At 30.7% G+C, this 27,507-nt stretch overlaps 6 protein-coding genes across 6 annotated transcripts; 5 read left to right on the forward strand and 1 right to left on the reverse strand.

Moving 5' to 3' along the window:
- The first annotated feature begins 1,258 nt into the window (after positions 1-1,258).
- LOC105428404 (uncharacterized) lies at positions 1,259-2,357 on the forward strand. Its single transcript, XM_011640719.3, has 3 exons — positions 1,259-1,590; positions 1,875-1,927; positions 2,021-2,357. The coding sequence occupies exons 1-3, from the start codon at positions 1,561-1,563 to the stop codon at positions 2,151-2,153; spliced, it is 216 nt and encodes a 71-aa protein (XP_011639021.2). The 5' UTR covers positions 1,259-1,560; the 3' UTR covers positions 2,154-2,357.
- A 69-nt stretch (positions 2,358-2,426) lies between these two features.
- On the forward strand, positions 2,427-7,713 carry LOC105428539 (uncharacterized). The gene is made up of 3 exons (XM_089076620.1): positions 2,427-3,318; positions 3,694-3,761; positions 5,027-7,713. The coding sequence occupies exons 1-3, from the start codon at positions 3,316-3,318 to the stop codon at positions 5,757-5,759; spliced, it is 804 nt and encodes a 267-aa protein (XP_088932746.1). The 5' UTR covers positions 2,427-3,315; the 3' UTR covers positions 5,760-7,713.
- Positions 7,714-8,250: 537 nt separating this feature from the next.
- On the forward strand, positions 8,251-11,186 carry LOC105428428 (uncharacterized). The gene is made up of 3 exons (XM_089076621.1): positions 8,251-8,401; positions 9,373-9,941; positions 10,517-11,186. Exons 2-3 carry the CDS (start codon positions 9,582-9,584, stop codon positions 10,577-10,579), a joined length of 423 nt encoding a protein of 140 aa, XP_088932747.1. The 5' UTR covers positions 8,251-8,401; positions 9,373-9,581; the 3' UTR covers positions 10,580-11,186.
- A 2,590-nt stretch (positions 11,187-13,776) lies between these two features.
- LOC105428421 (N-alpha-acetyltransferase 30) lies at positions 13,777-17,203 on the forward strand. The gene is made up of 3 exons (XM_011640743.2): positions 13,777-14,366; positions 14,665-14,840; positions 15,259-17,203. Exons 1-3 carry the CDS (start codon positions 14,090-14,092, stop codon positions 15,574-15,576), a joined length of 771 nt encoding a protein of 256 aa, XP_011639045.1. The 5' UTR covers positions 13,777-14,089; the 3' UTR covers positions 15,577-17,203.
- A 1,339-nt stretch (positions 17,204-18,542) lies between these two features.
- Hel25E (ATP-dependent RNA helicase 25E) lies at positions 18,543-24,955 on the forward strand. The gene is made up of 11 exons (XM_089076229.1): positions 18,543-18,652; positions 20,270-20,504; positions 20,711-20,931; positions 21,131-21,314; positions 21,529-21,647; positions 23,331-23,462; positions 23,730-23,876; positions 24,006-24,143; positions 24,251-24,368; positions 24,463-24,525; positions 24,610-24,955. The coding sequence occupies exons 2-10, from the start codon at positions 20,303-20,305 to the stop codon at positions 24,474-24,476; spliced, it is 1,275 nt and encodes a 424-aa protein (XP_088932355.1). The 5' UTR covers positions 18,543-18,652; positions 20,270-20,302; the 3' UTR covers positions 24,477-24,525; positions 24,610-24,955.
- LOC105428412 (U6 snRNA-associated Sm-like protein LSm4) lies at positions 24,504-26,817 on the reverse strand. The gene is made up of 5 exons (XM_011640731.3): positions 26,710-26,817; positions 26,567-26,608; positions 26,390-26,488; positions 25,901-26,078; positions 24,504-25,571 (listed from the first exon to the last, which is right to left on the reverse strand). The coding sequence occupies exons 1-5, from the start codon at positions 26,710-26,712 to the stop codon at positions 25,474-25,476; spliced, it is 420 nt and encodes a 139-aa protein (XP_011639033.1). The 5' UTR covers positions 26,713-26,817; the 3' UTR covers positions 24,504-25,473.
- Between the last annotated feature and the right edge of the window lie 690 nt (positions 26,818-27,507).

Raw genomic sequence — 27,507 nt, forward strand, 5'->3', positions numbered from 1 at the left:
ACTTAGTGAAAATCTTGAAAGTGTATTAAATTTAAAAATGTGAAAAACGACCAACTTTACATATTTTATTTGGATCAAATAATAATTTTATGTAAGTTAATAAGATCTATTCTTGTGAAATTTACATTTTTTTTAATGGCCAACCTGATTTAACGGAGACACGGACCACTTAACTCGCAATTATCAAAAGTGTGACAAATTAAACGATAAAGAATTTCTCATATCGGCAAAAGTTGCTAATGTAAAACGGACAGTTAAAAGAAGGAAACAGAATGTAATGATTGTGACTGTTACAATTTCTAAAATAATTATAATTATCTTCATTAATTGCTCATCAAACAGCGAGACATGTTCAGCAGGAGGAAAGAGCAAGTAATAAAATGAAAACAAAAATGCAATAAGTGCATTTTCCAAGTAACAGTTACGATCTTTGCATCGAAATGGTTTTCCATCCGCTAAAGATTAACGTGGCCGTGAAATCAACAGGGTCGGCGATTACGATCGGGATCGTAGTCGACGTAGTCACGCCGCGGCGATCTTTTCTTCCATTTCTTCTTTTTCTTTGGCCGCTGGAAAACGCAAGCGTACCACTAATCACGTGTTTATATGTATAATATATACCGCGTGTAGGCGGTATATATTTCTTTATGATGCTCGCCAGCGTTATGTCGATTTCACTTTTGAGTGACTTGCGTATACGTTCGATTAAACGGGATGATTTGATGCTTGTGTGCGCTTGCGTTATTAAGATGCCATAGAGATTCGAGAAAAAAGAAAAGCTAAAGTTTTTCTTCGATATAAAGCTTGTGATATCCGCGATTATGCTAGTCATAATAATTGCTAAAAGGAAATCCTTGTTTCGCAGATAAAAACACATGTATTGATAAAATTATGTTTTTTTTTTTTTACTTCATGTTAAAAGTAAGCGAACAAATCAAAAACAATTAACAAACTGATATGAATTAAGCCTGAATATAAGTGCTAATAGTATGTATTTTACAAACATAGTACAAAAAGAAACGGATACGTTTCGCATACTTAAAATTGTGATCATTTTCAGTGTACCAGTAACAATAAAAGTTATAAATATCGCAAAAGTCGTCAATAAGTCATAAAAATTAACGCTTAATAAGATATAACTTTTCTTCGAATAATTTTGTGACAAATTTAAGCGTTAATTTTTATATTATTAGCGATTTTTGCGATATATAACTTCTTGTAGCACATAAAAATTTTATTATGTGAAAATTTTATAAAACAGCAATGTCTCTCATGGATTTGCTGTAACGGAATAATTTTATGAATTTTATGAATCTCTAGGACAAAAATCTGATGCACAATCATTGTTTCGTGAGCGATTAACACGAGTGATAGTAATGAGTACATGCTGGGCGGAGTTTCATGGAATATTTTGTGTAGTGATTCGCCTCGCTAGTTGTTGGTTGCAGTATATAAACGTTCGCTTTATGGTTGTACGATGCTCAGAAGATATCTTTCGATTGACCAAAGTGCTTCGAGAAAAGCTTTGCAACAACTTTATAGCTTTGCAGCACTTGTTTGATGTTCTCCACGATGAGGAGCAAAATTCTGGTAAGGTTTATCATCTTTATCATGTTTAAATTGCAATTAAATTTAATATTTAATTAAAGATGTTATTTAATTTTAATTTTAATACTCAATTTTAAATAAATGTAATCTATCAATTATATATAAGAATAATTTTACAATTATTTAAAATATTTGATATATCTACTTTTCTTAAATATTCGAATTATATCTTTTTAATTGAGAAGGCTATGTAATTGCGAGATAAAGTTGCATTCTGAGCACGTCATTATATATTAATAATTTAAATATATTTCTGTTTGTTGCAGTACAGTATCTTATTCTTGATAATTTTTGCGCTGATGCATCAACCGATTGAATCGTAAGTATTTGTAGCCAAGAAGAAAGAAATATAATAAACGAACTTGTGAAATACTTATAGAAATATCATATCTCTTAAATTCTTTTCTTTCAGGAAGAAAGTGGTAATACACGTTCCTTATCGAGTGAAGAATGTGAAACATACGCACACGATCTACAAGATAATTGCACATAATCGCGGAAAACACAAAAGTAATGACGAATATTATGACGAATATGAAAAATAACAATATATATTTTTATAGATCATAATGCAGTTTGTAGTAATAATTCATATATAAGTAGAGCAAATCCAAAGAACAGTCATAACATTTTTATTAAGTACAATGCATTTACATGCACACACCTAGTAGCTTTCTGTTACTTTATGTTGTACAACGTAATAAAATTATTATGTTTCTCTGCAAATAAATGATATATGAGATTGTGAATTTTTAATATTTTCATAAATATACCAATATTTTCCCTAAATACAAAAAATTAATATTATTCTTAATATATAATGTGCTTCTTAATATATAATATATATGCGACATTTTTTCTTCAAAGTTGGAAAAATAAACAAATAATTATCTTCGACTAGAAAAATGCATAATTATAAAAATCAAAAATTTTTTTATTCATTTATATTTATATTTATAATTTATAAGTTACGAACATAATTAAATTCTACAATTTTATTTTTGTTTTATATATTTCTTATATTTCTATAATTTAAATTAAAAATTAAACTTTATTCTATCAAGTGATTTATCTTACATATATTCTTATCTAACTATTGTAATAATTATTTAATATTATTTTATCTGAGTTAATCATTATAGTATCAAAATAAAAATAAAGATAAAAATAACAAAATAAAAATATTAGTCAATGATGGCTATTTTGTTATTTATTTATAATTCGTATTATTAATATAAATACTAATCGCTATAAATGTATATTTCTTTTTGTTATTTAATGTAACATGACATAGTTATATTTTTCATAAAATATAAAATAATACTATTTTAATTTCTAGTATTATATAATTACAAGTTCTTTTTACAAAAACTTTTAAATATCAAGTATTTCATTAATGGAATGCGTGAAAGATGTTAAACAAGACAAAAAATTTTACTACGACACTGAACTTGACCGAGCTGTTTTCATGGTTTATTGACCCCATAATTTCTAAAGCAGCATCACGAATCGACAGATGAAGCATATCACCGGAAAGATAGCGAAAGCGATCATCGGCTGTGAACTGCATCAATAGCCAATATTGTCGCTTCACAAGACTGGCTTTAATGAAAAGAAGATGGCATATAAATAGCAAGTCATTGTCAATGATATTAAACGACGATTGACCGTCTACCGATCACGGTTGCAACAATTCGACGATAAATCATGGTAACAACAGATTAGTAAAGTAAAATAAGTAAAAACGGACGCGATATTGGAGAGGCAATTTTTGTTTTGAAATTTGTATACATATAAAATTTTTGTCTAAATTAAAAAAAAAAAAAATTGCGAGTGAAAAATTTCAAATGTATCGACATCTGCACGACTATACTCTCGTGTAATTGGTGTAATTGGTTTCGAATTACATGTGCGTGCATCGTTCTTAAACGCGATTTAGATTAGCGAGAGCCCGTGGATATCGATATAACGGAATTGTGATTAACGCAAACGATAAATATACCTGAATTGATATAATAATTGAGAAAGTACGTGTTTTATGGGTGAGTCCAAGTGTAATCTAACGATCGCGATTTTGTATTGCAGAGGATCGTTATCATTCTATTTTTCATTCTGTTGAACGAGGTGCTGAACAACGAAGGCGCCAAAGAGCAGTGAGTATCCAAATGGTACCATGTTATTAGATAAATTCATTCTATTTCTCGCACGGAACTGCGTAGCTTCGTTAAGAGATGCTCGGCATTGAACGTGACCGTGAAGTTTTACGCTTTCTCGTAGCGAAAATCATAGACCGCGCTTACTCTCGGTCTCACTTGTCGATAAATTAAAGGATGCATACACCTGCTCCCATCTCTTATTACGTTGCCAGCTAAAAATAAATTAATTGCTTTCCCATATTTATTAAAGTGTTCTATAATTTTTACGCGTTTCTAAATCCAGTTCAGTATCAAATTAAAGTAACGATATATTGAAATAACAACATATATCTAGGCAAGATATAAGACATCTTGTATGCCTATTTTGAACTTTATACTGTCTGCGCAGTTTTCGCTGATCCTTAAGGAGGTATGGGGAGGCATAATCCCGATATAAATTTCCCATTTATAATTAGATATAATTATATATGAGGCATGAGATATAAAATATGTCCATATATAAAAATATATAATTATATGAAATGGTAATATAGTTATATATGATTACATATAAATATATATAAATATATGTAATAAGTTATATATAATTATAAATAAATAAATATACGTATTAATATATAATCACATATGTAATTATATATATAATTATATTTTATTATATTGGATATATTTTATATATTTATACATGGAAAATTTGTTAGAGGATAGTAGCAAAAAGTTAAAATTTAAAGTCAAAATTTAAAAAGAATACTTTTTATATTTATACTGTTTGAAATCAAATAAATAGATTTAAATTATAAAGAAATCGAAATAAATAAAATAGTAGATTTTAAACATTTGAAAAAAGAAAATATCTATAATTAACATTTTTTCTAATAAAAATTTTTGATTAATGAAATCTATGTCAAGAAACAAAAATAATTTGTAGGAAAATTTTAGATGTCGAATAAACGTAAAACATGATTAACACAATATGAAAATAATCAATTATGTATCAAATTAATAACTTTAAAATATATGTTGTAAATATGCTATTTAGTTTCTGTATTAATGCTGCAATACACTGTAAAGATCTCTCTGTAAGGGTCAAGGGAAAATTTAAAAATTAAATAATTTTCGTTTAGAGAATTGTATTTGCATAGCATACGTAGAAAAAATAGTAGAATTAGTCTACGTTAATTTTTACAATTTTGTCATTATTTTGATACGTAATACATGCATCTTTAAACTTATTTTTCCTATAATTTATTTTCCATTAATAGTGTGCACTTCAAGATTCACGTGCCCGAGATAATAAAGCATCAGATTCATACGAAAACGGTGTTCATACATATTCACAAGCCGGATCTTTCGGCACCCAAGAAGAAACCCAAGAAGAAGGAAAAGCCGCCAAAGAAGGTCCATCACAAGGAGACGCATCACGAGGACTGGAGTTCTTGGAACAGTTATGGCTATCACAGTGATCACAACGACAAATCGAACGATGAATCGTTCAAGAGTCAAAAAGATTACAAGGACGACTACGGCCACAAGGAGGCAGATCACAAGAAGAACACTCCCTTCGCCCAGTATCATCGGGATTCTTATATGCCCATGTTGCAACAGAAGAACAAACCCGATTACCTGAAGGGGCAACACGGCGATGTAATGGGATATTCGTATCCGCCGCAGTACGCGGTGAAGGAGGATGTCAAGGAAAACGATGACATCAATGACATCGAGCCCTACGTGCACACGTACGAGGAAGGTTACAGCAAGGGTGGCGAGTCCGCTAGCGGGCACATTTACACGGACGACGTCACGAAATTCTATGCTGACAAGCAGGAGGAAGGCGAACATTCCGCTGAGGAGTTTCAAAATGACTCGAGGGAGAGAACGCATGCCGGTCGTTATTTCGTCGATGATTCGGAATACCAGCAAAATAACAAAGTAGTGAAGCGCGTGTCCCCCAAAATGTCTGGCACGGTAGTGAAGCGAATAGAAAGACGGATGTAAAAAGACCGTGCCAATGATGAAATCATCAAGCGGCATTTCTCAACGATGTTGAAAAATTAAGAAAAATTATTGAAAATGTAGCGTCATTTTACAAAATTAATTTTCTTATTGAACAAGTTTCAAAGTTTGTTAATTTTAATCGTAGACTAGCAACATCATATATTCAAAAATAGAGAACTTAAGAATTAAATTAAATGTACTACTAATAATACTGATAATAATAATAATACAGTATTAATAAAATTAATAATAAAGAATAAGAATTATCGTATTAATGAGCAAACAAGTATAATAGTATATTAAACTGAAATTAAGTAAAAATGAAATATGGAATTAAATAATAATAGTTAATTAATAAATCAAATTGTTATTTTAAACATAATATTAGGCTTTTAATGAATATAGCATGTGCTTCTCATAATAATCTTTTATTATCAGAAATACATACAATAATCATTAGATGTCTATAATATTGTTTTTGTAATATAATAATAATTTGACTTATTAAATTAATCTGTACATTCCTACATAATTTTAATTTAATATGTTACTATGATTGTTTGTCTTATTATTATGATGTCATTACTCTTCTAGATACTTGTTGGAGATAAAGAGATAGTAATGTATGTATGTATTATTAAGATAATAATATCATAACTCGAAATGATCAAGAATAATTATTGTAAATACAAGGTATATTTTGCCTTAAGCGTCTCATAAAATTGATAATAGGGATCGGCGCAGCAATGAAGTCCTCATTTATTATTCATTTGCAGCATCCATATATTATACTAAAGATATTATAGCATACTACTGTATTATAGTAATGGTCAATCTGCTTATTATCACTTTCAGTAGTTCGCGTTCCGCCTCCTTGCTTTTCATGCAAGAAAGATTTTCGGAATCATGATCGTAAAAGTAATTAAAAATCTCGACAAAAATTTTGAAAATTTTTTTTCCATTGTCGCATTTCGCAAACATACATGCTATTTTTAAATGCTTGGACGTTTCTGGATCATTTAAATTTTAGGGAATTTTACATTATCGGATAATTTTCTAAACTTTCTTTGAAATCTCTTTTAGAAAACAATCGCATATTTACATTAAGCATTTAGAAATGCAAACATACATCTTTTTGTGTCTTAATATGTTTGTGTCTTTGATATAATATAATTAACAAATAAATATAAACACAATATGCCATTTAGGAACAATCAAAAGACGAAGAGAGAAAAACATAGTTGACAGTAAAAAGAAAGTTCTATGTTAAATTCTAATTTAAATCATTACAGTTCATAGTCTACTAAATAACAATCAAACATAATAGGGAAAAGGAGGGAGGCTCTCAAGTTTCAAGTTTAAAGCGAAAATTGTATAAATATGAAAAATTTGTAGAAGATTAATGTGCATCTTTCCAGTGACATACTTATAGTTACATTATACAAATATTGACTTTTTCTTGAAAGCGTAAGCAGAATAAATGTTGAATATACTCTTCATAAACATAAACAGAAACATTATCGCTGACTCGTGAACGAGAAAGCCTTGTTTTACCCTACATATTATTACAATGTAATATTAATATAAATAAAAACAAATTAAAAACACATGTTAGCAAGACTTCAAAAGATAATTAGAAAAAATAGGTTAATGAGAGTCAGATGTGAAACTAAACACGCAATATAAATTATTATTACAAATTAAAAACGAAAAAAAGCAGAGTAAGTAATTTCTAGAGAATTCACTGCATCATTTAAATTTAGTAGCGAAATGATACCGATTGCTCGCGTTATAGACAGAATCTTAAGCAAATTTTGTAATTTTAATAGGGTCTCTGGGACTCAACTATAATTAAAGAATATCAATATTGTTGACTGTCAATATAAATTTTTCCTCAATTCAAATATCTGAATAATTAACTTATAAAGCAGTATCATATTCATGGTCATATAATAAATTCTTCATTAATAAACATATCTTTACAGTATTTTTACAGTAATGTTTACACATTGGCGCAGAATTACATTTTTTATACTCGTATGGATTACGAATGATAAGAAAAAAGATATATTAAATAAAAATCGATTATTACTGAATCATAAATATACACACATATATATATATATATGTATTTACGAAAAACATCAGAGTATGTAGTATGAAATTATCGGAATAGATTCCGATCAGAATTATTTCATTTTTTTTTTTCTAAAAAAGATAATAGAAATCTAGGAAATAACTAAATAATTTCGTTCGAAATCCATTTTGAACAATTCTATAATACGTACCCAGGATAATAACAAATCGTAAAATTAATATTCAACTATTATTAAGACGTTTTTGTAAAATTATCGATCTTCAGTAATATCTTATCAATATTTGTAACAGAGAAGTCGCGATTACATGCCTTGGAAGATCTCCCTGCGTTCTTGTTTTTCCCGCCAGCGAGTTTCAACTATTTTTACATACGCGCACGCAACACACACACACACACACACACACACACACACACACACACACACGCACGCACACGCACACAATATACATATATGCAATGTGTATTCAGCACGATGATAGGCGGTTATTCGGTGGCGAAGAATTTCGGAAGGCTGATCGATTAATCTTCTTCGATTCATTTCGCTGTGAGTAGAGAGAATACGCTCAGATTAACGAGATATCCTGATATATTCATTTAGTATCGTAGATATGCCAGTGAAATTCCACGAGTTGCTTCTATGTAACGCGAGACGAATACATTACGTTTGCGAATAATCGAATATAAAAACTCGACATTCCTACACACGGGTTGTATTCATGTTTTTCTTTTCCCATACGTCTCTTCCCGTCCATACAATTAGCAAGGTGGATCAATTTTATTTTTACTGAAGAAGAAGAAGAGAAGAATCAGTGGATCATATTACGAGATTCTATGATGCCGATGTTAATACATTCAATTATATATATATATATTCAATGCATATGTATAAGAATACGTTCAACAACAAAAAAGAATAGGAGCAATACTTGATAAATATTTAGGTCTAATGATTCCTTTTTTGTTTTTGAATTTAAATATATTTTGCTTTGAATTGTTACAGGTTTATTAAAAATAATAGTATATAATTGAGAATATGAATAATCATCTTGAATTTATACAAAATATGTATACACTCACATATACTATTTTATATACACTATTTTATATACAATAGATATATAAATAAATATATATAAAATAAAAAGATCATTAGATGCTTAAGATTCCGCCTGTCCAGTATTGCCTATATTTCTTTCTTTTTTTTTAAATTTTATATATACATATATAAACATATACATAAGATGTTTCTTTTAAATAAAGATATTTTAATAGTATTGTTTTAATGAAATTATAAATGAAATAGTTATAAATGAAATAGTTCTTTATTATATTCATGTTTTTCATGTATTTTATAGTTTATAATCGTTTTGTTTTCTATAAATATATTTATGATAAATTATTTTTTTTTTATATATGTATATGACTTATGAAAAGATGATAGAAGTAAATATACATTACTTGATTTTTTTGAAAATTTAATTTATATGATTTTTTATATAGTCGGTTCTTTTTCAGTGTGAACAACAACAAATTACTGGGTTAAATACAATAATGGCGCCAATGATAACGGTGTCGGTGACAACAATGTCGACGGTTAAGTCAACAATGTCGGCGGCAGTGATGCCATCAACAACGAAGACAACGAAGGCATCAAAAAGCCATCGAATGCATTGAAGCCATTGAAGGCATTAGAGATACCAAAAACATCAACGACGGAGGCATCAATGATAGTATCAATGATAAAGTCACATTTGACGTCTACAATGACAGCATCAACATCGCTGGTGACATCGACAGCGCCGTTATCATCAACAGCAATGATAATATCGGTTGCAATGACAACGTCGAACTTTACGTCCGCAATGATGACGTTATCTACGACAACAATGACATTGATAACGCCGAAAACATCAACAATAACGTTGACGGCGCCGATAATGTCAACGACAACAATGGCGTTGGTGGCACCAATGGCATCAACAGCATATGTAACACCGTCAACGACAATGATGGCACCATATCTTATGTCGACTACAGCTTTGACAACAATGACGAGGTCAACTGAAACATTTATTACATTAAGAGTAAGTATAAAACTTTATAAAAATGTTAATTAGATTAGATTAGCTAGGATTATATATTATTTTTTAATATTAATATTAGATAAAGTCCTATTTTTGTTTTTAATTTTCAATTAATGTTATTGATAATAATTTTGATTTGAAAATATATGAATATCTTTAAAATATCTACTGATCTCTCCAAAAAAAGGATTATACAAAATTATTTATTATAATAATTTATTATAACATTTTATGAATTGATTACGATAGAGAATCATTTCTTTATGATACATTTCACGTAACTTTGTAAATTGCCTTTTGTTTCAAGTTTATTTTGTTAGAAAATTATTAAATATAAATTTTTAAGAATTGGAACATTTGCGAACTATTATGAATAAAGCAGTAACGTTTTTATTAAAATATATGAAAAATATAAAAGGAATAGCCGAGATGTTCCATTTTTTTGATATATTTTAAACAACCAAAAAAAATGATTTAATTTTTAATTTATAATTGATTTCTCACTTGAATTTTTTAAATCTCTATGAAACCATGTTTCTGTTTTTTACATATCCAAGTACATGATTGCTTTATAGTTTGCGACAGTTTGCTGGATCAAAATACATGGAGAAAAATTCCGCTCGAAATTACTCGATTGATGTCTGCTTGTGATTGGCTGCGCTGCAATGCGTTCTCCATAGAGACACTACAATCAGAGACTAGTTACGAAAAAGTCACTTTTGATTGGTCCGCCATCTTTTGGCTATTCCCACTTATTTTTAAATACATTAACTACATTAATCTCAAATTGTAATATTATAATTTAAAAACATAAGCGTTTTAAAGATAATAAAATGTGTATATTTTTATTTAAAAAGTTTTATTTTACATAATTATATTATCAATTTATTAATATATTTCTTTTAATTTTAACGATTTTAAATTTATTACTATTTATTTATTTATTTATCTTTTATTTTTATTTATCTTTACTTTTGTATTTTTCTTTTTTAACACAAGAGAAAAATTAATATAATACTATTATACTACTGTTATGCTATAATATTTTTAATTTCTTGATATACAATTGTTAAAACAATCCTCTATGAAATCAATACTGTAAACTATTTGTTAAAACTGTCTTTGAATTTGAATAAAGTTACCGTTTGTCAGAAATTCGATTATTTTTAAACAATGTTCGTTATATTTAAGCGCGCGCACAAGATGAATCGTCCGCCATGTAACGGTCACAGGAGCAGGAAAAAGCGGAATTTTCCGTTTTTTAATGAAGCGGCATGATTTTAAAGAAAATACTAGAATATATATTTTAACATCGGAACAGAATTTATACAAAAGTCTCGAAGAACGCATGACTGAACAACGATACGATATCGACTTTACACGACTAGTTTCGACTTCGACTTCGACTTTGACCCTCGCGAAGAAGACGTCTGTCTCGACCAGCGACTAAATAGAGAGTGCTGGATCGCTGGCTGCTCCAAAAGATGGAGCAGATTCGATGATAGTTCAAATAGAGATTGCATTAACCTCGCTATGACTAGTCGAAATCGAAGTATCGAAAAGCGAGCGCTGGGATTGTTCGAGTGCCGCTCTCGCTGATCGCCGAACAGCCCTTTGACGACTTGTATGAAGATAACCTCCCAACATTGAAAAACATAAAGTTTCTATAGCTCATTCGATTGCTCATAGTTTACTCATTCTATAGCTCATTCATTTACTCACAGTTGGGGGGCTAGTGTGAAGATGGTCCCCCGAAATTTGTTTTGCTAATAACTTTTTTACTAGAAGTGTGCAAACAAAAATTTGAAATGTGCATACATGTGCAAACGATGAGCAATCGAATGAGCTATAGAAACTTTATATTTTTCAATGTTGGGGGACTATCTTCACACAGGTGGAAGTATATGGGAAAAACTATGTGGGAAGTATATGGAAAGAACTATGTGGGAAGTATATGAGAAAAACTATGTGGGAAGTATATGGGGAAAACTATGTGAGAAGCATATGGGAAAAACTATGTGGGAAGAAGAGGGGAAAAACTATGTGGGAACTACGTGGGATAAACTATGTGGGCGTTAGATGGGAAAAACTATGTGGGAAGAAGATGGGAAAAACTATGTGAGGACTAAATGGGAAAAACTATGTGGGAAGAAGATGGGAAAAACTATGTGGGAAGAAGAGGGGAAAAACTATGTGGGAACTACATGGGATAAACTATGTGGCGACTAGATGGGAAAAACTATGTGGGAACTAGATGGGAAAAACTATATGGGGACTAGATGGGAAAAACTATGTCGGAATAAGATGGGAAAAACTATGTGGGAAGATGGAAAAAACTATGTGGGGACTAGATGGGAAAAATTATGTGGGAAGATGGGAAAAATTATGTGGGAACTACATGGGATAAACTATGTGGGTGTTAGATGGGAAAAACTATGTGGGAACTAGATGGGAAAAACTATATGGGAAGTATATGGGAAAAACAATGTGGGAACTAGATGGGAAAAACTATATGGGGACTAGATGGGAAAAACTATGTGGGAAGAAGATGGTAAAAACTATGTGGGAACTAGATAGAAAAAACTATGTGGGAATTAGATGGGAAAAACTATGTGGGAAGAAAATGGGAAAAACTATGTGGGAATAAGATGGGAAAAATTATGTGGGAAGATGGGAAAAACTATGTGGGGACTAGATGGGAAAAATTATGTGGGAAGATGGGAAAAATTATGTGGGAACTACATGGGATAAACTATGCAAGTAGTGTATAGGAAAAATTATGTGGGAAGTGTATTGGAAAAATTATGTGGGAAATATATGGAGAAAAACTACATGGGATGTATAACCTGTGTGAAGATTGCCTCCCAACATTGAAAAACATAAAGTTTCTATAGCTCATTCGATTGCTTATCGTTTGCACGTGTATGCACATTTCGAATTTTCATTTGCACACTTCTAGTTAAGAAGTTATTAACAAACAAAGTCTTGGGTAGCTGCAGTTCTGCATAAAAAAATTCGTTTTCAGAATGAATTCCGAAGATACGCGATTCAAAATAGAACCAATCGATTTTTCGTTTGCACACATCTAGTTAAAAAGTCATTAACAATTAAAGTTTCAGAAACTTCACACAGATCTTTTGACGCCATCCGTCGGTTGTCTTAGGAACTTCTTACAATACAATGACAGCTATTTACAAAGTTAGCACAGCGAGAGAACCCATTGCGAAAAAGTCAATAATAAACTTCGAGAAAATTTCGAAAGATGCAAGTATCGATGTCATGCCTTTTTTTAGAAAAAATTATATATATTTATTATTATTATTATTATTAACAAACTTTATTACAATATAAAATAAAATTTAAGTAAAAAAATATATTCACCTATTTTTTACATTGATTTATCACATTAATTAATTTATTTACTATATTTTGCAATTTTAATATCTCTATTTAATAGTTTGTTATCGCGCTTTCCATGTGTTTAATACACATGTACAATACCTTGAATCAATGTACATGCAAAGTAAAAAGTATCGCTTTCAAAACACATTATTGGTTAGAATGAGATAGTGTATATTTCTTTCTCTCTCGTAGAATTTAGCCCTAAATATGGCGGATCAGAGTCGTGGCCAGTCTCTGATTGTAGTGTCTCAGGGGCTGCGTTCCGATATTCACTGCCAGTACTGAAAATATATAGTTCAGGTCACGTATATTATAGATTTTCAGCGTATGCAGCGAATATCGGAACGCAGCCTAGTTCTCCGATGCGATCGCGTTTCCGGTGGGTACGTTTCTTCTGTTCGCGGACGAGTCTCAAAGAAGATCATATCCCATGACCGAATCCAGCAGTCACCGCAGAAAATCCAATATGGTGTCTGTCGTTCAGCGGTTTACCTCGGATGTCCGTATTTCGGGATAAAATTATTATACGGCGACCGCGTGATTAGCAATAATTATGAAAATTCGATTGAAAGCGTCACGCCGCACGTGAAGATTCTCATGCCACTGCGTCTCGTGCTGGATCGATACGCGCCGTGAACGGGAACGGTTCCTCAGAGGACAGAGCGGCCAAGAGATCCTCCGTTTGTCCTCTTCCTCGGCGCGTAGAGAGAATTTTCAGAGATAAACCAAGGAGCGGAGATTGATAAATGGATGCCGAGAAGATGGAGGGTGGCGCGGAAGTGAGTGATCCGGAGGCGTCGGACAAAATCAAGGGGATGAAACGGGACTCGATAGCGGACGTCACAACCTTAGATATAAAGTCGCGTCTCAGTTTAGAGGCGACGGAGGTGGCAAGCGGTGAGCCGCATGTCAACGGAGTAGCTCAGATGAACGGTATCTGCGACTCTCCTCAAAGAACTGCCACCGTCACCGATCTCCTCCCACAATCTAAAACAATGGAAACTAGTCATTTAAACCAACATGGTATATAGAGCCAGCTCACTCATCAGTAGATAAATTTAGAGTTTATATATGTAATGATAAATTAAACACACTTGAAGCATGTCAAACTAGCTCATCGTTTGGTCTGTTTATTATTGTAAAACAAACTCTATTCCTACGTGGTTTATATATCTTCTATTGATAAAAGATATCCAGTCAACTGTTGGCTTGAGTGATTTATTTTATATCTGAAATTCTTATTAAATTTTTAAATTTTGATATTCATGTTTAAGATGGTTATTTGATTCAGTTAAAATATCTGCTTCTTGATATGTTACAGAACAAGCAGAAGCGTTATCCATGGAAAGTAAAGACAACGATATCCAATATGTTAGTTATACAAGTGAATTACAAATGCCTGATATTATGAAATTAATACAGAAGGACCTAAGTGAACCATATTCTATTTATACATATAGATATTTTATTCACAACTGGCCGAAATTGTGCTTCCTGGTATGTATTTTCCAGAAAATTTTTAACTTTGTATTACGTTACATTTGTATTACATTTGAGTTAACACATATCAGGTTTGTTTTTTATAGCTGGACTAGTGTACTCTCATACTTAAAAATAAAATACTAAAATAAAATAAGTACATATTTGAAGTTTGGCAAAAGTGAAAGAAAAAGAGAAAGAAAATTTTTGTATATTACAGTGCAATAATAAAAAGCAGACCTGTAATATAGCAAATATGCTGTGTTTGCAATATGCTGTATTGCAATTTTTGTAAAAACTTTGCAGAGTGTCTGTATAATTCATGATGAAATATTAAAAGCATGTAAAAATATATAAAAGAATATTATATATAATATTAAGAATATAACTCAGATATAGATATAGGATTTACAGAAAGCTTTCCTCTTTTGTTAAGGCAATGCATGGTGAGGAGTGCGTTGGTGCCATTGTCTGCAAACTGGACATCCACAGAAAGGTGATAAAGCGCGGTTATATTGCAATGTTGGCTGTCGATGTGAAATATCGAAAACGGAAGATCGGATCGAATCTGGTGAGACGTGCTATTCAGGCAATGGTGGAAGATGACGCCGATGAAGTGGTTCTGGAAACGGAGATTACCAACAGGCCGGCATTACGCTTGTACGAAAATCTTGGATTCGTGCGGGATAAACGGTTATTTCGATATTACTTAAATGGCGTGGATGCGTTGCGACTGAAATTATGGCTCAGGTGAAATTCATCCGCGTGCTTATGTCAATAGGTATTTAAATAATTACAATGTTGAAGAGATGTGACATCTATGCTCTACTATATCGGGCAAATGTGCGACATTAATGTCAAAGAGATTATACGTTTCTACGTGCAGAATTTTTGTTTTTGGTTACAATATCGTATGACCTCTATATTTTTTTTTTAGAATCGTTAATTTGTTGGTAAAAATGTATCGCAGTGGATGAACTTTGTCTTATGACGAGATCGTATTTACTTATCTTGGAGACCGTCTATTTTCAACAAATTTGTTTTTCACATTTTGTGAGATAAGTGTAATGAAATCTCCAACAGCCTATTGACAGTATGTCCGTTAAGGACAGAACATATGTACAGAGTAATTTGTTAATAGTGCCTAACTGTTGCCTGACTGTTAGTTACTTTGTTATGAATTTGCTGCAATTCCTTTGATATTAATGTCAGTGATCGAGATAGATTTCAATTGCAGCTTGAAGATATAAAAGTAATGAGTGATAGTAAGAGAACAAAATTGAGACTGTGAAAAGTGTATTGAAAATGACATATTTTGCTTGGAGCTCACATTGATAAAGTGCGCATCTTGAAGCGTACACATGTTCCCACGACTGATCCAAAAAAAGAAAGTTTAATGAGTTTAAAGTCGTTACAATTATGTGTGATTTACTTACATAAAAATCTTTTGTAAACTGAATATATAAGAGATATATATTTTTGTTACAAATGGATATAATTACAACTATACCTATGCGGTATACATTTTAATTATATCCTAAATCACAAATTTTTCAGGATTTATTTGTGAAATGCAATCAAAAAAAATTCATAAACTCGGCCTTATCAATTTTGTTTTGTCACTTTTGTAAAAATTAAAATTCGTACTAATTTTAGCGTTTCTCCTTTGTTATGATAAGAAATTCAACGTTTATTATAACAAATATTGAAATAAAGATACAATTCGTAAAAATAAGAGAAGAAACTGAGATACAATTCGTAGAAATGTAAAATAACGTTTATATATACATATAAAAGATATAATCAACAAAAAGGCCGTGCGATATTTATATGAATTCTTTTTATTGTTTTTCAACGTTTTTGATGGCTCCAATTCATCTTCATTCTAGTATTTTAATACCGAAATGAATAATTATAAAAATGGAATGATTATAAAATTACGTTATATTATGCGAAAATTGCTATATCATAACAGCTGGCGCGTAATTTTGCTTGAGTCGAGTGTACGATTTTGTCAGTGAACGGCATTTTAATAGAGAAACAAAAGCGTGAAAAAAGAAAAAAGAAACAAAGTCCTCCGAGAGAGTATGATGGAATTTTAGAAAAAATACTTCTGTTTGAAATTGTAAAGTAATATCGATATACTACATTAAACAGACGCGGACAAAGAGAAAAACAAAAGAAAAGGAAATTTATCGTTTAAATTGAAATGTTTCATGAGGAAATGCACCTCACGCGGTTAAAGCGATGGAGGGTGATACGCGCATTACTGTCTACCTATTATATCTATCTTTGTATAAAATAAATGCGAAGCACAGATCATAATGTAACTATTAAAAAAAAATGTAAAAAATGTTAATAAAAATACATAAATGTTTTTACACGCGTCTTGTTAATGTTATACTTGTTTATTTGCTGCGACCAACTTAAACTGGTAACAACAAATTTGAATGATTAAACATTTAATATTTAAGAAGAAAAATATAATTATATGAAAATTATTTCACAATGTTAGTCTATTAATGTCTATTAATAATTAAATATTAATTTTATATTCTAATATTCTCAATTAAAGTTTGATTAAAAATATCCGAGTTTGAGCAGAAACCAATCAACTATTCATTATGGAAAGATAAAGAGTTGATTGGCTACAATATTGTTGTTGGTTATAACGTATGGTTACGGTTTATTTGCATTACAAGTGTTTAAAACATTTAATTGACCAATCAGAATAAAATGTTTTACTGATTAAGTAATTGGAAAATGTCTCAAACATTTGTTGCATTATGTAACCCATTCTGTGATAGGAGCCATTAGATCTGTTCCACATTGTATGAGTAATGTATAATGGCTATAAGCTTTCTGATTGGCTGTGAGTCACTGTTAGAGAAATATTTATCGATAAAAAAAGATTCAGAATATGGGCCAAGGAGAGTTCTACTTTTTTGTTACAATTAAAAAAATTAAATACTCATTAAATATCGTTCATCGTGCAATGTATAACGAATTTTAAACTTTCACGATGCTCTAAATCGAAGTTTTTAGATGGAAAGAGAATTGACCAATTTCAATGATCAAAATTGATCGAATTTTTCAAGTGCAATAGATTAATTTTTTTTTTGTCCAAGATCTTGACTCGATTTCCAGTATTCCCGGGGCTCTATTCTTAAAACATATCGAAAATCCTATAATTTAGTGATATATATTATAGGATTTTCGTATATTCAAGAATAGGGCCCCTGGTCTAGAAATGGACGAATCGAAGAATAGGAGAATGATCGACTATGATTGGTCGATTCTTATGGCTTAAGGCTTAAATCACCTATTGTAGACCGGGACTTATAGACATAAAATTTCATATGCAGCTCGATATATCATTCTACATCTTATGTCCGTATTACATAAATAATTAAAAATTGCGTTTGCATTTTCTAAAATCGTTTCTAAAATCAAATCAGTTTCTTTCTGATTAATCAAGAAACAATTGCATCTAATAAAAGAAGCAAACTTTATAATTATGAAAAGTTCTTAAATATGATTGGTTTAAATCCGACGAACTAAGAGCAAGAACCAATCATATCAAAGATTTTTACGCAAAGATATTTTTTTTCTGCTCAAACAATCAATAGTGAAATACAGATCTCACTACAAATACTTTGAAGCCTTTAATTGACCAATTAGAACCAAGAAATCTTTGTTCTTTTCGTTCTGATTGGTTAAGTAAACGCCATTGTATCCGACGAGTAGGGTTTTGGAACGCAGCTCTATCCAGACGCGTTGCGAAGCATTTCTCGGTGTCGTTAAAGTCGTCCGAGTCTCCATTGCGCACGGTAAGTGAAATTTCATATCGTAATCCGAGTTAATTTTTCAATAAAAAGGCGATCCGTTCGCGAAATGAATGAAATAACGTTCCGTATTTTCTCAGCTTTTGATGGAATCTCGTAATTTTGTCGAATTTATGTCGCGAAGTAGCCACGGCGAATTATTCTTGGAACGCGGGAACATTATATGGCTTGGAACCGTATGGCTTGACGCCGCAGATTTTCGGTAAATTGTAAATATGCATCGTGATAATATATATAAACATGCTGCTTTACATCGTGAATATATAAACATGCCGCTTTTATTCTTAATCGTGTTCCTCGATTCGCCGTGCTTATTTCGATCTCGACGCTGTATTTATGGCCGACGAATCCGTTTTCGGTTATTCGATCAATGGAGCAGCGTCACAGTGACGGCCATTATGTATGCTTTTCTGCCGAAATCGTTCTTTCCAGAGCGTGTATTGCGATAGCATGCGTTTAACGTTTCTTAGATAACTCGTTACATTATTATAACATTAGTTACGGAAAACAAGATCGATATCTTCAAAATATAATATTAATTTAGTACATTTATATTTTTATTGTTAGATTTTGACTATAAAATTCTTTATTGCTGTTCTCAGACATGTGTTTATCGATTTTATTTCTTCGTGTTAATATTTTTTACATTGAAATTTGATAAATATGCAGTATAATGCTCTCTCTTTCAATTTTTCTGTAATTTTGTGTACTTTTATGCATTGAATATATTTTGAAAAACGAAATCGTCGCTCAAATCCTCGCTTTTTCTTTAATTTCAAAATTTTTTGATATTTGAATTCATTCATATAAAAAAACTTCAATCCACATAAAAAAAAATGAAAGTATAAATTTTGAATCATGAACTAGTTTCTATTATAATTTAAATTATATAAAATAATTTTTATTCTTAAAACAGAATATATGATTATTAACGATTAACGATTATATATGATTATTATTATTTTCTAACTTGCTGAAGTCAAAAAACTTTGAAGATAAAAATTGGGAGCAAAGAATGATTTTCTTTCTCAAAATTCTACAAATGAAAATACAAATTTTCAAGATTATAGGAAAATTGTAGAAGAGAATGTTATATTGCATATTTATCTTCAATTTTTATATATTTTTATATATTTTATTTTTTTATTTTTTTATACTTTGAATACTTTGAATATTGAGTATTTATATGAAAAATTTTTTCAATATGCCGAAAACGAAGTAAATGTTTCAAAGTTTAGAGAAAAGAAGGAATTTAGTCTATAAAATCTAATATCTTTCCCTTTTTCTTTCCCCTCTTCCTTTTTCTCTTCTTTTCCCTCTTCCTTTTTCTCTTCTTTTCCCTCTTCCTTTCCCTCTTCCTTTCTTCCTTTCCTTTCCCCCCTTCCTTTCCTCCTTCCTTTTCCTCTTTCCTTTTCCTCTTTCCTTTCCCTCTTTCCTTTCCCTCTTTCTTTCACTCTTCCTTTTTATTTTCCTTTCTCTTTTCTCTTCTCTTTATTTTTTTCATTTTTTTTTATTTATAAAGTAAATTTTATTTTCCAATTTATTAATGAAACGTTGTGTTTAATCTATATCATTATATCAAAAATCTTATCTTAATTTTAGTAATTCTACTATCCAGTAATTAATTTAAATACAATGGCGGATAACGATGATCTTCTGGATTATGAAGATGAAGAACAGACTGAGCAAGTGGTCGACGGAAGCGGAGATGTTCCTGCTAAGAAGGAAGTAAAGGGCACATATGTCTCTATTCACAGTAGTGGATTCAGAGATTTCCTTCTTAAGCCAGAGATTCTTCGTGCTATCGTCGACTGTGGCTTCGAACATCCATCCGAAGGTATATAACTTTTTTGTCATAATAGCTTATATTTTATCTTGATTTATTCTGATATTTAATGATGAATACTTAACGCTAGATAGGGACAACTGAAATTTTTCATGATTGAGCTCTACATATTTCTGAAATATAATTATATTAATACTTTGCGATGTTAATCAAATAATTTTTCTGTATGATGTCAATAATAAATATACTGCTTACAGTACAACACGAATGTATTCCTCAAGCAGTTCTTGGCATGGATATCCTGTGCCAAGCAAAATCGGGTATGGGGAAAACTGCTGTGTTTGTGTTAGCTACTCTTCAACAGTTGGAGCTGACGGAGAATCAAGTCTATGTCCTAGTAATGTGTCATACTCGTGAACTGGCTTTTCAGATTAGTAAGGAATACGAGAGGTTTAGCAAATACATGTCACATGTAAAAGTAAGTTTCGCAAAATAATATATTGAAATATATAAGATACATATAGATCCTTTAACAAAATATAAAAAAGTTTTTGGAAAATTATATTAAAGAATCTTTATATTATTGATTAATTTGTATCACAATAATAGATATTAAATATTGAATGTTTTTTATTATAAAAATGTAAAAATTTACGATAAAATTTTTTTTGTTACAGGTTGGTGTGTTTTTCGGCGGTTTACCTATTCAAAAAGATGAAGAAGTCTTAAAGACCGTATGTCCTCATATCGTTGTCGGCACTCCGGGTCGTATCCTTGCTCTTGTACGGAACAAGAAACTCAATCTAAAACACCTGAAACATTTTATTCTTGATGAATGCGACAAAATGCTGGAGTTATTAGGTGCGTCTTTAATGGTTTATTAATTCATTTAAAATAGTTATATTTTATGAAAAAGAATTTATATGATGTATGAAACAATCTTAATTCACTATGATGACTACATTTTCCACTACCCACTATTAACTGAAAAATTCTTTAAAATTTACTCGTTACTTAAATTTACTTTTATATTTTATTTTGAATAACATCCAATTATTAACCATTGTTGTTACAGATATGCGCCGAGACGTACAGGAAATATTCAGGAGCACTCCGCATAGTAAGCAAGTCATGATGTTCAGTGCCACGCTGTCCAAGGAGATACGTCCTGTCTGCAAAAAGTTTATGCAAGATGTAATTACATAATCTTCCTCCTCACTACGATCTACGATTGCTCCTACTTCGCTGGCGTATTCGTGTCCAGGACAAAGCTCAGCCCATGCTATAAATATCATTGTCGGCGCATCCGCGGGTTAGGCGACTTATACGCCACTTCGAGGAACCGAATATCGAATTAGAAAAAAAAATGAATCTCGTTCGATACTCTTTCATAAACGGCATAATCGTATGGTCGACACTCATGTCCGACATAATATCTCGCTGTTTTTTCTGATTCTGAATCTAAACTTTCGGATGTGTCATCATCTGCATACACGTACAGAAGGGAAGAATATTTACCTAAAATTAATTCCCTTTGTCCATGCTCGATACAATATTCGAAAGATCTAAGTTAGAAATTTCAATCAATGATAAAGTCCTTCAATTTGCTAGTTGCTATGCAAGGGACAACACAATAAAAATATCGATATGTCAGGCAATATAATGGGAAAACAAAGGGTAGGGATAAAAAAATATTTCCACATTTTTATGGGGATAATCGTCACGATTAGAATAGAATTAGAATCTGTATGATACCTTTGCAATTGTGGGTGGGGGGCCAAGAAGACTTCAAGACAACCTGAAGACAGAAGAGCGCAAGAAAGAAGATGCAAGAGGATTCTCAGGGGGATGATTAGGATGATTAGCTAGAGGGAAAAAAAAAAATATAAAACATAGCGTAGCTTAACTCTATCGTGTTCGCGTTCATTCAATCGCAAATTAAAAGTCTATTATGTTAAAGTTTTCTTATCACACGTAAAGATTCAATTGCATGGCTATTTAGTACGAGTGAAGTCAACGAGGACGCAAGTGTCATGCAATAAATCGAGCAATTTTGCATTGTAGAGGGCCGATAGAGTCACGCGAAAAAGTTGAGACGCGTGTCTTCGTGTATCGTGATTACGTTTTTCATTTTGCGCGAGTGAAGTCGGGTCGCGACTTAGCAGATTACCAGAGGTGAAATGCCGAGAGTCTATGCCAACTTATAATACGAATCAGTTCTGGGCATCTTCTTAATGTGCCAGAAATTTTGGAGAAGAGATTTTGGCATCGAGTGGCCAGCGGATGTGATCGAACGTTCTGTCATGACTGCGCCTTCTTAAGTTCAATTGGGGCGAACTGCTGAGTTTTCGTTGTTGGCACTACCCAGAGATGGAAGTCGCCGGACCGTATGTAATCTAAGACTAATCCCGATCGACGATCATGAAGTTTACTCCGTAAACGAAATACAGAGGTCTCTCGTGAGACTTTCGATGCTTACGGATGTACACGGTAACTTAACGAATATCTAACGCCATTTCCGAAGGAAGAGAAAAAATACTCGGAAATACATTTAAAAAAGGAAAAGACTTAATTTTGACTTTATCTTTCTTTCTTTTGTGTCGCTTAAAGATACACATCTTAAGAACGCTTAAAGATACACATCTTAAAAACGCAAAATTTTCATTTTTGCAAAACTTACAAAAAACGACAATTAAACTTTGTTTTTATTGATTTGTAAACGGACATCCCTTCACCATACATTCGCATGCTTTTTAGACGGAGAAATGACCGTACATCGGAAACAGACGCAAAACTTTTGTAGCCTGAGAATTATCGTAGGCATTATAATTTATTCTATAAATTTGTTTGTTTTATGAAAGAATGTTCTTTGTGCAGCCCATGGAGGTCTATGTCGACGACGAAGCAAAGCTCACCTTGAATGGTCTCCAGCAACATTACGTTAAATTGAAGGAGAACGAGAAGAACAAGAAGTTATTTGAACTACTCGATGTTCTTGAATTTAATCAGGTTTGTTTGCAAAATAGGGCAATCTACAAGTGGATGTGCACTTTCCTTATCGCGGAGAATCTTTACATGATGATGCAACAATTTTCTTATCTTACTGTGACGACTATCTTATCACTACTCACCAATTCTGATGAAGATTCTTCCAAGTATTTATTGAAAGAAATGATTTACATAATTCATTTAACGAATCTATATTTAGTGATAATGATGTATAAAATATCAAATCAGAGATAACTCATTATACAACTTATCTTTTGCTTTACATAGGTTGTCATATTTGTGAAGTCTGTACAAAGATGTATGGCTTTAGCGCAACTATTGACGGAACAGAATTTTCCTGCAATTGGAATTCACCGCGGCATGACGCAAGAAGAGCGACTGTCCAGATATCAACAGTTCAAAGATTTTCAAAAAGTAAATAGTCCCTGTATCAGGTCTTATAAAATTCAATATGTTTGTACACATTTAGAAATGTGTAAATTTGTAAATTCTTAAACCATATATAAGTGTGAAGTTGTATTGCAAAACAAGTAACATTTTCAGCGTATATTGGTGGCGACGAACTTGTTTGGACGAGGTATGGATATAGAACGTGTAAACATTGTATTCAACTATGATATGCCAGAAGACTCCGACACATATCTGCATAGAGTGGCACGCGCTGGTCGTTTTGGTACAAAGGTAATAATTTACGATTTGGGGTTGATTTATAGCATTTTTCATAATTCAAATGAATAAATTCATTAAAAATTTATCATTATATTTACTTATTTGGAAATATTTCTTAGGGTCTTGCAATCACATTAGTAAGCGATGAAAGCGATGCTAAGATTTTGAATGACGTTCAAGAAAGGTTTGACGTAAATATCACAGAATTACCGGACGAAATTGATCTTGCTTCATACAGTAAGTTTCACTTTTCAAACGCTTTATTTTATATGTATGTATATATATATATATAAATTAAATGTATATTAATTCATTAATTTTTTATTTTCAGTTGAAGGACGATGAATTGAAATGAACTAAGTCACAATGATATCTTTTAAAACACATAATTTAAGTAAGCAGATTTTATTAATTGGATATGAAATCATATCATAAATATAATTCAGTATTTAGAATTAAATGGATTTTTTACTTGCAGTGGCTCCTTATTTCATTTATTCATAATATAAGAATGGGCACCAAATAATAACTATAGACACACGAAAGAAATGTAATTGCTATCACTGCAAAAAAATATTTTATATGAGTTTTTCGGTTTTCATTGATATTGGACAACAGGTATTGACGACGTAATCATATTATAATCATAGAGACTTTGACAGTCAACATAATAAATCATTATTAGTATAAATTGTACATTGAATGTCTTATTCCATCTATTAGAAAATAAGTATTATGTATAATAGATTTATGTCACAAGTACAGTCGTTACATGAGCCTGTAAGAATGCGAACGATGAAAATAAAATCTTTCTTTTATAAAGATTCATGATTTTTTTTTTCTCTAGTCTCTATTCTTGTGTAAATCCAACGATTGAATTTTTATCTATCTTAATTTCATTACGTATGCGACTAACTAAACTTGAATATACTACGTGATTTATAAAAATATTTACAAAAAGAAAAATATTTTTTTAGTTTTATTTTCGAAGCTTCGTTTGTATGTGTGCATGCGCGCGTATAATTATCACGATTATACTTGTTATTTGCAAACGGGAGTTGAATAACAAAGTAAATTTTCATAGATTTTAAATAACTTTCTAATAAGAAAAAAATCTTGAATGCAATTTACTGCCAACGTAGAATATGAATTCAGGATTAGATATTCACATGAATACCATGTGCTTTTATAGTTTCAAGAGATATTCGAAATATCACATTTACATGGTTAAGATTAAATGAAATAATAGGGAATTGAATATCGACAAATTTTTCGAAATTAAGATTTCGAATAGATGCGAAGTGATTCAATCGAAATGAAATATAATTAATATAATTTAATTTCATTTAGGTCTTGGTTTATTTTGTGATTTATTGCCAACTTGTGTGCCACCTCCACGGCCTAATGGTGCTGGACCTCTTCCTCCTCTGCCAAAGGTACCTGTGTAAAACAAATTATAAGTTATAAATTGCTCAGAATATTTTTCAGAGAGTGATTATTATCTTTTAAAAGATAACAAAAGTATAAAATAAACATATATATATATATATATATATTTCATAGGAATATGAATTTATCTACTTGTTTTTTTGAATCTTGACTTTCAAGAAATCCATTTTCAGTCACAACTTAAAAGTTACAGAATTCTTCAACATTCCCATCGAGGGAAAAATCTATTAGCCAAAAAGTCGATAGTTCGAAAAAAGTACATTTAGTTTAGAATCATTCTATAGGAAAAATCTGTGACTCTATAAGACAAGATCGCTTACCTCTACCACCACCACGTCCCCTCTGATTTTGGCCTCGACCTTTCATTTCACCACGTCCTCTCGATTTCATCTGTATATCTTCCTTCACCATGTCTATCACTTCATCAGGAATTCTTAAATATTTTATTGTACTGCCTCTTATATAGCATTCTGGCATCCTCCAAAATTTATCACCATCCTAATACAAAGTTCAAATTAATCAATGTTTATAAATCAAACTTCTCCCAAAATATTTTGAATTAAAAATCAAGTACTTAAAAATACATAGAAAATTAGAAAAATAGTAAATGTAAATACTTGGATATGTGATAATATTAAATATTTCAAACTTTTACTACATTTTAGTTTTTAATACGAAGGAAACGATTTCAACATAACTTTTTCGGATTATCTTTTTGTTTGTTTCACGGATTTGTTTAATTAAATTTGTTCGACGAGCGATAAAATAAGAAGTCTTTCTAGCATCAGCGTACACAATAATGCTCTTACCCTTGACGTACATATAACCTCCCTAAGGTTTATGTTCATCCAGTTATCGCAGCTGACTAAATGGCCGTTATATGTTTCCCCATTTTTTAATTCCACCAACTGTAATAAAAGATTGTAACACATAAGGACTTTTTAAATGTTCTTCAAGAGATATTATTGCAAAAATTCGGCACTTACCATAGGATGGTTTTGCGCTGTTTTTAACAAAGTCAGAGGCAACTGAAACAATTAAAAAAAATATATATAATATATATTAACAAAGAGAAGTTCATTTCTAGAGATATTGATTTTTTATTTGAAATAAGGTGCTACAAACTTACCATAATTATTCAGAATGCGCTTTTCAAGGTTATATGTCAATAGTCCGATCGCATTTGAAAATAATCATCTGCGAGCGCCAACTATCGGTGAGGTTTCCCTCCAAAGTACATATATATAATGCACTAAAAAACTACTATACTAATTTATATATATATATATATATATATATATATATAATATATATATATATATATATATAAAAATACTATTTATATATATAATAAATTATTATTTATATATATATATATTATTATATATATTATTATTTATATATATAATAAATATTATTAATTATAAATTTATATATATATTTTTTCTGCATATTAATCTAAATTCCAATTCAAAATCTAAATTATTCGGATTACAATTTTAAATCCAAATAATTCGGATATCCAAATTATTAAATAACTTAAATAATGTGATGATTCTGAATTTTTAGATCAGAATCGATTTCGAAAATTTAAATATTTAAAAATTCAATATAACAATATACGTGAGTTGAATAAATTAAAAAAATATAAAAAAGATAATATAAATTAGACTAATTAAACAGTTCAAAGTTCAGTTTAAATTATCTTCCAGCTCAAAAATTTAGGCATAAATATTTGTTCAAGCTTAAACAAAATATATTCACATATTTCTAAGTACAGTTTCTCATACTAAGGAAAAATGAATCCTTTTTAAGATAATGATTTATAAAATTAGCTCAATTACGTTACAAAAGTTGTATGAATAAAAAATTATATTCGCTGTCTTAATTACAATTAAAATTTAATTAAAAGTGAGAAACATTGACA

The sequence above is a fragment of the Pogonomyrmex barbatus genome, unplaced genomic scaffold (genome assembly GCF_055798465.1).
Source record: "Pogonomyrmex barbatus isolate J1 unplaced genomic scaffold, ASM5579846v1 scaffold2, whole genome shotgun sequence".
Classification (NCBI taxonomy): domain Eukaryota; kingdom Metazoa; phylum Arthropoda; class Insecta; order Hymenoptera; family Formicidae; genus Pogonomyrmex; species Pogonomyrmex barbatus.